Source organism: Seriola aureovittata, chromosome 3 (genome assembly GCF_021018895.1).
Source record: "Seriola aureovittata isolate HTS-2021-v1 ecotype China chromosome 3, ASM2101889v1, whole genome shotgun sequence".
NCBI lineage: Eukaryota > Metazoa > Chordata > Actinopteri > Carangiformes > Carangidae > Seriola > Seriola aureovittata.
The window spans coordinates 29,507,922-29,519,247 of NC_079366.1; the positions used below are offsets into that span (position 1 = coordinate 29,507,922).

The 11,326-nt window shown below is 39.1% G+C and overlaps 1 protein-coding gene across 1 annotated transcript; it reads right to left on the minus strand.

Annotated features, from left to right (window-relative positions):
- Nucleotides 1–1,032: 1,032 nt before the first annotated feature.
- si:ch211-69b7.6 (neuroblast differentiation-associated protein AHNAK) lies at nucleotides 1,033–11,199 on the minus strand. The gene is made up of 5 exons (XM_056373033.1): nucleotides 11,096–11,199; nucleotides 8,991–9,043; nucleotides 8,773–8,890; nucleotides 7,999–8,168; nucleotides 1,033–7,759 (listed from the first exon to the last, which is right to left on the minus strand). The coding sequence occupies exons 2-5, from the start codon at nucleotides 8,991–8,993 to the stop codon at nucleotides 1,736–1,738; spliced, it is 6,315 nt and encodes a 2,104-aa protein (XP_056229008.1). The 5' UTR covers nucleotides 8,994–9,043; nucleotides 11,096–11,199; the 3' UTR covers nucleotides 1,033–1,735.
- Nucleotides 11,200–11,326: the final 127 nt, after the last annotated feature.

Genomic DNA, 11,326 nt, shown 5'->3' on the forward strand with positions numbered 1-11,326 from the left:
GTATGAACACAGCGGTTGGAGGTGGTCAAAGCTCCGGAAGCAAAAATATAGCGGATATTGACAAAATAAAAGCAGAGATGTGGAGGGAAAATATACAATAAAAAAAAAATAAAAGCAGAAATCAACCAAATTATAAAGAATGAATGAAATACATTTTTGAATAAGAAATCAACAATTTAAAAAAGAAAATGAACAAGATAAAAGAAAAAATCAACGTAACAAAAGCAAAAATGACAAAATAAAAGTGGAAATCAACAAAATAGAAGTAAAAATGAACAAAATAATAGCGGAAATTACCAAAAGTGGACACAGATACTAATAATATCCAAAGAACTGGACTAAAAACTTAGAATTGGTAGCAAAGACAGGTGTGTGATAAATAATTGAAGGAAAACATGAAGAAAACAAAGTAAACAAGAAAGTTGCATATAGTGGGTGAGAGGATTTTTTCACGAATAACGCCATGAGTACCTCTTATTTATCTGTTAATGTCATACAAAGTGCAGTAAATAGAAAAAACCTAAATCAAATCAATACTTGCTGTGACATCCACTTTATTTGCCTTTAAAACATCACAAGTTCTCCTCAGTACACCTGCACAGAGAGAATTTCATACCAAAAACATTGAAACTTTGATGATGCCTACTTGATCTTATATTGATATAGCATTACAAGAGGATCTCTTTGACATTACCAACCAAAAACTGTTGTGATGTTCATATGAACATGTAGGTATTGTTTTAAGATAGATGTTAAAAAATGTTGACCTATCCTTTAATAAACACATTATTCATTGATTTATGACCATAATCTCTCTCTCTCTCTCTTGCGCTGCATATTGTATATGAGTTATTGATATTTCGTGAGAGAGTGCAAAAAATCTTTGTTTTAAAGGATGTTTTGTACCTGAATTCTTCTTCCATTTGAATTCTTCTTCAATTAAAATGCTGAGCCCAAACACTGTCAAGAGTATGTTTTTGAATTATTATGTATATTTTAAAATATAAATATATTGAATATTTTTGTAAACTGAACACACAAACATTTGTATGAGATGGCATATTTTATTTAATTTTAAAAATAGAGTACACACACTTAGAGATTTAAACTTGATAAAACCACAAAACATCATAACAATATAAAATATAGTGTGTACATTACATCAAATTTTAATTGCTTCACAGTCACCTTTAAAATGGCCTGACAAAGTTTATATAGTTGATTTATACAGCACAGTAATCTCCAACTATTTCATTATTATTGCTCCAAGATGTCAAACAAAAATGCTTATAAGACATCTCAACTATATACATCCCAATGAATATAAAATATGGTGGGCTTTTCAAAAGAATAAGTGCACAATATAATATGTGAAAAACTTTGGCAAAACCTTGAGTGTCATAACAAAATCAGAAGTTTAACTTAACTTTAATATATATACAAACCTACTTTTCAAACACGTATGATGTAGTATAAACACTGTGTAAAAGTTTGAATTTACATATGAAACAAGTGCAAGGATGCTTCATTGTAATGTAATTTACATCATTACAAAGCTACAGGAGTGGCTTCATAAGCAAAAAACATAATTGAGGCATTAAGGGCCACATTTCTTACAAATCATAAATCATACAACAATATACAACAACTGAAGTCACAATAAAACAACCCAAAACAAAAAGCAGACTAAAAGAAACAGTTGACACTGCTTGTGGAAACATGAGTGATTTGAAACCTACACAAGGTCGGAGAGAAAGATTTTTGACCCTTTTCGGTTATTTCTATATGGAACTTCAAGGTCTATGTTTCCTGGATTAAAATCAAGCCCTCCAAGTGTGTTATATTTACGATTTGGCATCCTTTGATTTTGGGTTTGAGCGGGAAAAACAGTGACATAGTATCCATCTGAACTGCTGGGTACTCTTATTCTTGAATCATGAGAAAAATGCGGCAAACGTCCGCTAGGTACGGGCTGCATTGTTCTCTGATGCTTTGAATATGCTTCACCAGCTGGGATTCTTCTCATGTGTCTGGGGTCCCTCATGTCAATATTAACACCTGACGGGCGGATCAGGTGTCCATAGTTATGTGATGTCTGGAAGTCCAGTTTTGAACCTCTGGCTCTAAGTACATGTTCCTTTCCCGTGAAATCATCAATGTTGAGATCTGAACGGATGAAATCAATATGGTGGCCAAAATTTGCATCCACCGCAGGGTAGCTGGTCCTTACTTTGGTTCTAGGTGGCTTATGTCTGATATCTCCATCTAGGTCCATGGCAGGCATTCTCATGTTAACACCTGTCATATCTGATATATGTACCTTCTTATAAGAAGGTCTTTTGAAATTTAGTGAAGGATCATCAATGTCAAGATCCGGAGATCTGAGATGCAGCTGTGGACTCCGCATTGCCATGGGCATGCTGAGGTCCATGTTTGGAGAACTAACCTTTGGACCTCTGATAATCCTCGTCAACTCTGGTGGTTTTACATTCACTTTTGCATTCGGAGGAGAAATATCCAGATGTGTTGGCCTCAGAGATGCACCGAAGTCAATATCAGACCCCGTCCTCTGAAGATCTGGGCTTTCAAACTGAGGCAGCTTGAAAGATGGGAGTTTGAATTTTCTGTCTGCCAAATCAAGATCAGTGTGAGGACCCTGGATGTTTCCAGAGGGGACATTCATGTCAAAATCTGGACCTCTTATTCCTCCTCTGACCTCAGGGGCAGTAAAGTTCATGTCTGGTCGCCCTATGTTTGGGCCATTAATATCTACATTTGGTAAATTCAGGTCAGGTAGGTCTCCGTTTATATCAATATTGGGACCTTCTGGCATCTTGATTTTTGGCTTTTTGAACTTTGCATCAGGCAAACCAATGTTGACATCTGGAGTGTTCATATCTAACTTTGGAGCTTTAAGGTCCACATTTGGTAAGCCCAACTTGGGGGCATCAAGTCCACCTTTCATCTTTGGAGCTTTGAGATTCAAATCTGGAGTTTTTAGGTCTGAATTTATGTTCAAATTTGGTCCCTTTGGTAACTTAGCATCAAAATCTGGTGACTTGAGGTCAAAGTTTGGGCGATCTAACTTTGGACCAGAAAATCCCACATCAGGCATTTTCAGATGTGGCTTTTTCATTTTTCCAGAAGGACTGCCAAAACCAACATCTGGCATTTCAAAGCCAGGTTTGGACCCTTCGAGGTTGACGTTAGGCGCATTGATGTCTGGGCCACTGAAATTGCCGTCAATCTCAGGTCCTTTTAGGTTTGGTAGACTAATTTTAGGCATTTTCAATTTGGGCATTTTCATCTTTGCTTTGGGTGAGCCAATATTGAAATCTGGTGCATTAACATCTAACTTTGGGGCTTTAAGGTCCATGTTTGGTAAGTCCAAGTCAGGGGCATCAATTCCACCCTTTATCTTTGTAGCTTTGAGACTCAAATCTGGTGAATTCAGATCTGTGTTTAGGTCCATATTTGGTCCTTTTGGCAATGTGCCTGAAAGGTTAAATTTTGGCATTTTCAATTTGCCAGAGGGAGCATTAACATCCCAGTCTGGGGCATGAAGGTCTGCCTTTGGTTTTCCAAAATTTGGCATTTTCATTTTTCCAGATGGCATGTCTAAGTTGACCTTTGGGGCACTGAGGTCCAGTTTTGGGCTTTTCAGGTCAACCTTGGGCAAGTTTATGTGTGGTGCATTTATTCCACCACTGAGGTTAGGACCTGCGATATCTAGGTCTGGTGATTTGAGGTTTAAGTTAGGGCCGTCTATCTTTGGACCAGAGAGCCCGAAATCAGGCAGGTTTAAGTTTGGCTTTTTGAATTTTCCTGATGGACCAGCAATATCAAGATCTGGAATTCCTACATCAGCTTTAGGACCTTTAAGATTGACACTGGGTACATTCACATCAACATCTGGGTGATCTAAGTTTCCATCAATTCCAGGTCCTTTTAGACTTGGAAAACTAAATTTAGGCATCTTCAATTTGGGCATTTTAAATTTTGCTTTGTGTGAGCCAATGTTGACATCTGGAGTATTTACATCTAACTTTGGGGCTTTAAGGTCCATGTTTGGTAAGTCCAAGTCAGGAGCATCAATTCCACCCTTTATCTTTGGAGCTTTCAAATTCAAATTTGGTGCATTCAGATCTGTGTTTATGTCCATATTTGGTCCTTTTGGCAATGTGCCTGAAAGATTAAATTTTGGCATTTTCAGTTTACCAGATGGCATGTCTACATTGAGCTTTGGGGTATTGAGATCTAGCTTTGGGCTTTTGAGGTCCACCTTAGGCATATTTAGGTCTGGTGCATTTATTCCACCACTGAGACTGGGACCAGAGATATCTAGGTCTGGTGGTTTCAGGTCCAACTTAGGACCATCTAACTTTGGACCAGAGAACCCAAAATCTGGCATGTGCAAGTTTGGCTTTTTGAATTTTCCAGATGGACCAGCAATATCAACATCTAAGTCAGCTTTAGGGCCTTTGAGGTTGAAATCAGGTGCATTAATATCCATGTCTGGACCATCTAAGTTTCCGTCAATTTCAGGTCCTTTCAGACTTGGGAGGTGAAATTTAGGCATTTTCAGTTTGGGCATCTTCATCTTTCCTTTGGGTGAGCCAATGTTGATGTTAGGAGTATTAATGTCTAACTTTGGGGCTTTAAGGTCCATGTTTGGTAAGTCCAAGTCAGGGGCATCAATTCCACCCTTTATCTTTGGAGCTTTGAGACTCAAATCTGGAGCATCCAGATCTGTGTTTATGTCCATATTTGGTCCTTTTGGCAACGAGCCCGAAAGGTTAAATTTTGGCATTTTCAATTTGCCAGAGGGAGCATTAACATCCCAGTCTGGGGCATGAAGCTCTGGCATTTTCAGTTTACCAGATGGCATGTCTACATTGAGCTTTGGGGTATTGAGATCTAGCTTTGGGCTTTTGAGGTCCACCTTAGGCATATTTAGGTCTGGTGTATTTATTCCACCACTGAGACTGGGACCAGAGATATCTAGGTCTGGTGATTTCAGGTCCAACTTAGGACCATCTAACTTTGGACCAGAGAACCCAAAATCTGGCATGTGCAAGTTTGGCTTTTTGAATTTTCCAGATGGACCAGCAATATCAACATCTAAGTCAGCTTTAGGGCCTTTGAGGTTGAAATCAGGTGCATTAATATCCATGTCTGGACCATCTAAGTTTCCGTCAATTTCAGGTCCTTTCAGGCTTGGGAGGTTAAATTTAGGCATTTTCAGTTTGGGCATCTTCATCTTTCCTTTGGGTGAGCCAATGTTGATGTTAGGAGTATTAATGTCTAACTTTGGGGCTTTAAGGTCCATGTTTGGTAAGTCCAAGTCAGGGGCATCAATTCCACCCTTTATCTTTGGAGCTTTGAGACTCAAATCTGGAGCATCCAGATCTGTGTTTATGTCCATATTTGGTCCTTTTGGCAACGAGCCCGAAAGGTTAAATTTTGGCATTTTCAATTTGCCAGAGGGAGCATTAACATCCCAGTCTGGGGCATGAAGCTCTGGCATTTTCAGTTTACCAGATGGCATGTCTACATTGAGCTTTGGGGTATTGAGATCTAGCTTTGGGCTTTTGAGGTCCACCTTAGGCATATTTAGGTCTGGTGTATTTATTCCACCACTGAGACTGGGACCAGAGATATCTAGGTCTGGTGATTTCAGGTCCAACTTAGGACCATCTAACTTTGGACCAGAGAACCCAAAATCTGGCATGTGCAAGTTTGGCTTTTTGAATTTTCCAGATGGACCAGCAATATCAACATCTAAGTCAGCTTTAGGGCCCTTAAGGTTGAAATCAGGTGCATTAATATCCATGTCTGGACCATCTAAGTTTCCGTCAATTTCAGGTCCTTTCAGGCTTGGGAGGTTAAATTTAGGCATTTTCAGTTTGGGCATCTTCATCTTTCCTTTGGGTGAGCCAATGTTGATGTCAGGAGTATTAATGTCTAACTTTGGGGCTTTAAGGTCCATGTTTGGTAAGTCCAAGTCAGGGGCATTAATTCCACCCTTTATCTTTGGAGCTTTGAGACTCAAATCTGGAGCATCCAGATCTGTATTTATGTCCATATTTGGTCCCTTTGGCAACGTGCCTGAAAGATTAAATTTAGGCATCTGAAGTTTGCTTGAGGGAGCATCAATATGCATTTCAGGAGCATTCAAGTCAAAATTTGGTTTCTTCATTGCTGGGAGTTGTAATTTACCTGAGGGCATATCTAAGTTGACACCTGGGCCAGAAAGATCTAATTTGGGTTTATTAAGATCCATCTCAGGCAGATTGATTCCCCCCTTCAAATTGGGAGCAGACACATTCATGTCTGGAGTTTCTAACTCATATTGAGGGGCTTTAACTTTAGGCCCAGAAAACCCAAAGCCTGGCATTTGGAATTTACCAGATGGGCTTGCAATGTCCAAGCCAGGTGAGGGTACATTTAAGTCAACATTTGGGTCTGCAATTCCAGCTTTGAGACCAGGTCCAGCCAACTGCACATCTGGTCCCTCAAAATCTGGAACTTGAATGTCCGGTAAATCAAATTTGGGCATTTTAAATTTAGGTGCCTTGTACTTTCCAGATGGACCTTTAATGTCAACTGATGGAGTCTCCGTGGCTAAAGTTGGTCCTTTTAGGTCAGCTCTGGGCAGACTTATATCAGGTGCATGAATCCCACCTTTTATATTTGGTGTTTTGAGACTTAGGTCAGGTGTTTTAACATCAGCTTCAAGTTTGCCTGGGAACCCAAATTTGGGCATATTGAATTTACCAGCTGGAGCATCCACATCTAAATCTGGAGTTTTAAGATCAATCTTTGGTTTCCTTAGTGGCACTTTGACTTCACCTGAAGGCATGTCAATGTCTGATCCATCTAGATCGAGCTGTGATACATTGACACCTGGCATTTCCAGGTCTAAGTCAGGGGATCTCTCAGACAGCCTAAGCCTGGGCGATCCTACATAATAGGAAAGATCATCCACATTTAGATCCGGCTTTTTCAGTTTCTTGGAATACTTGAGATTGAGTTTATCTGAAGGTACATCTGGTGTCTTGATCTCACATTCTGGACCACTAAGAGAAGGTCCAGAGAGGCCCAGGTCAGGCATTTTGAATTTTGGCATTTTGAATTCTTTGTTTGTTCCTTCAATGCACACTTTAGGAATGCCAGTGTCAAAGGATGGACCAGTGATATTTCCCCCATTAAGGTTTATCCCCATTTCAGGGGTTCTAACATCTGAGCCTCCTATTTCTGGAGCTCTAAATGTTCCTTTGTCTTCCAGTCCAATATGAGGTCTTTGAAGATTTGGCATTGTCAAGTCAACTGATGGACTGTCAGTGTTTGGCAGTTGTATACCACCTGTAGCGTTTACATTTGGACCTCCTGGTAAGTCTGGAGTGTTAAGCTGTGGACTTCTAGCATCAACTTTCAGTCGATTTCTTGGTACCTGAGCTCCACTTAAAGTAGTCCCACTCAAACTGAGACCCAAAGGTGGAAGGTTCAGATTGCTGCCACCTGTTAACTCTCCAGCTGCTCCAGCCGAAAATGTTGCAGATTCTGAATCACCATCAATGTCTGTGCTCAGAGTCTTGCTTTTGAGAAGTCCAAAGTCAACTCCGAGGCGAGGCAACCCCATATCTTGTTTTAGGTTAACCTTGGATGAGCCTGCTACAGTTGGCTCACTGCTCTCACTGCCGTCCATAAACTTCTTGATTTTGGCATTGTAGAGTTTGCTGTAGGAATCCTTCAACATCTAGAAATATAAAATACAACGTGGTTACTGGAAAGCAGCTATAATAACAATTCTCTAGCAATTGGGCTAGGGATCAATTTTAGCATTGCTTCTAACAATCAATATAATGCAGATTACACCAAAAACCTTTTGTTTATGGTGGAACCTGGACTAAAACATATCATGGATCACTGCTCCATGAATTTATAAGAAAATCCACTAGCTCAGTTTGACTTGGCAGTATTTGTAAAAACACCTACTGTCTCGGGACTCTTGGCACACTGGTCCAGATTGTCAAGGCTCCTGCTCAGGTTGCTCCTGGTGAGGACCCGGACCTTGTCATCAAACGGTTCCATTACCTTCAGTACTTTTATTACTTCCTCTTTTGACAGTTGGTCAAAATTGATTGTTGCCCCCAAAATTTCATCCCCTGAAAAGGAAAAATCAAGTGTCTACATAAAACAATAGCTTGTTCCTGACCATTTCCATTTTGTCACAGGTGCAAATCATGCTGTACAATTTAAAGGGTAGTATTTCTTAGACCCTAAACCAGACACCGGCAATACCAGTACATTGGGCACTGGATTTTGTTTAAAGGAATCACCACAGGAAAATCAGCAGAGCAAACAAAGTTTTTAACATTCGACAGAAATGCAATCCATCACAACCCCTCTATAATATATAGCACATTTCTGAACCTTATAATTTCAGTTGATTGTTACTGACTGTTAAAAACTGGACTTTTGAAAATTCTGTACCATTTGCCTTAAAGCTTCACACATAAACAACCAAAAACATTTAATTTAGGCAATACATATAGCAGGACTATTACATCATATAATGTTTCTTCTGTGTGAAACATACACATTAACACAACCTCTGATTGAGGCAAGTGAACAATGACGTCCTTTAATTTGAAATGCATATTCTTGTGGGGACAGCTAATTAAACTCATAGAGACTTTTACATCTCACTTTCAAAACAATCAAAGGCAATACGGAAAAAAAGCTTAAGACGTAAATGAAGAGTCATACCTTCCCTCAGACCCTGATTGGCTGAGGCCTTGTTGACGCTGGAAATGACCAGCCCACCTTCTTCTGATTGTTCGAGGGTGAAGGCCTCAGAGAGGCTCCGTCCTCTCTGGTGAGACGGCTGCAAGCAAAGACATTTCATAAAGTGTTTACAACAGAAGCACTTCTCCAAACCTGACTGAAATATTACGAAAATAAAACAATATGTTGATGTTTCTTACCATGATTCTCGTGTTTCTGTCACACTTGCATGGAAAATCCCCTTTGACTAAACCTACGGAAGAAAATAAAATATTCAGTTAACACATACAGCCACTAAGGGAACATGATATACAGCGGAGCTTTGACATACTGTATGTTTGTAACATGTTAAAGGTTAAAACAAATAAAAAAAAACAGCCGGAACAGAATTTGGCCTTTAATGACACAGATGAACCAGGAGAATCCAGAAAAACGGATCTTGTCTTGAGAAAACAAATTTTTCCCATCTATACAGCTGCACACGAACGCACCACTCTGGTAGACTTGAGAGGTTTAACAGTTTTAACTGCAATTGCAAAACTTTGAAAGGAGGAAATAAGAAATACAAAATAAGAAATACGCAAATAAATTCTGCATTTGGGGAACACTAAAACTTTTATTTTATTAATGTCATTGCTGTAATTACAATTACTATTTAATACCATTATACGGTGTATATTAAGGACACAGTATCACTATGGGTTTATCTATCTGTATTTTTCTATACATTATTCAAAGAAATTTACATTTTAGACATTTCTTTAAAGAAAATTCATCATTATGTTTTACTAATGCTTATGTTGATGTTTACATCTCAGCTCAGTATATTAAGAGTTAATTTAGACCAATATAAATAAATGTATTATGAAATTCTCATATTAACACTTGCCCTGAGAGAAAGACATTTGTTCTGAAGATTAAAAAAAAAAAAAAAAGTAGCACAAAACCCTAAGCCTAAAAGCGAGAGGGTGTCAGTTTTACTGTATGCAGGTAAATAAGCGATACACAGGTAACTCAGCAGGTGCATCTCTCAGGTATTTGAGTTATGGCCTCAGGGCTGTTGTGTCATAATGCAGGACAACCACGAACAGGTTCAACGAGAGTGCTGCCAACAGGTGTTCTGTTGTTGGGCGTTTCACTTTTGAAAGCACACAAAGTCAAAATCACCACACCCACTGCTTTCGAGTACAGAAATCCTGCTGGAGCGCTGGCAGACGTCCAAACCCGACGCAGTTTGTTCTATCAGGATCAAGTGAAGTGATTGAAAAGATGAGTTGGATTAATGAAACTTTGCTCTGTGGCCTCATGAACATAAAAGTATTAAAATTAGGATGCAAATCTGTGATGTGACAGTTTAAATTCAGTATTAAAGCAGACAAATTCACAACATAATCACTGTCCCACTATAGCAACAGATATACAGTGTGATCAGCCAATAAATTAACACTAACAATAATTATTGCAGTAATGATCTCAAAATCAATATATTTATATACATTTACTACATAAAATTAAAAAATAATGTTCTTTTTAGGTGAAATTATAGAGAAAACTACAATACTTTACAGAAATAACTGCAGTCAGGTTTTTAAGATGTCAAGCTGGGACAGATTTGGGTAAATGGCAACTCAATGATGAACCTGCACATCCCCACATGAGAATTTTATACAGTTATAATTGTATTGTAAGACAGAACAATGATGACTGATATTGATTCAATCAAACCCCCAATATAAAAATGTATATATGAAAGGTTCCTATATACTGAAAAATGTGGTTTTAAAGTTTACAAAACTTTGTTAGTTGGTGGTTTTGTGTAAAAATGTATCATGTGTCTTCCAGACTAATTACCCTCCATTTATTATGTGACACAAAATATTACCATCAATCAGAATTTGGTATTTAGATCATGTTACACCTTCGGCTGCAGCTGAGCAAAGGAAGCTTCTGATTTACTACTGAGAAAGTTAAACATTAAACATGTACACACAGGTAAAGCCAAAGTGCACGTGCCTGCAGTTATAAAGATGAAAACATTCAGTTGGAAAGCAGCTGGACGAAAAACAGGAGGTGGAAGAAGAGAGGGAAGTGAAAACGGACTGTGTGTGTTTTCAAAATAAAAACTAATTTTGTTCCACAATAAAGTGACATGCATCCACAGAAGGAGCAAAGGTCATGAGAGTCGAGGCTGAGGCTTGACAGAAACCACCTGGATGATGACACCAGAAACTGGAAACGCCACCCACTGTCAATCGGCACTGCACAGGGTGAAGCTCACAGCTGAAGAGAAAACTTATAAACTGACCTCAGGATCCCATCAGGCAGGTGTTTCGGTCAACATCTGGCTTCCGTGTCGTTGAAACTGTCTTTGTGTCAGTCCATGCTGTTTGTCTCCGCAGGTTGAAACTGAGGAGAGGAGCGCAGGTCAGGTGTACCAATACCTCACCTGAAGCAGACGAACAGGTTCAAGTCTTAAAGGTCCCGCCTCCATTAACTGTCGGACACAGACACACACCCATTCACATCACACGCCCTC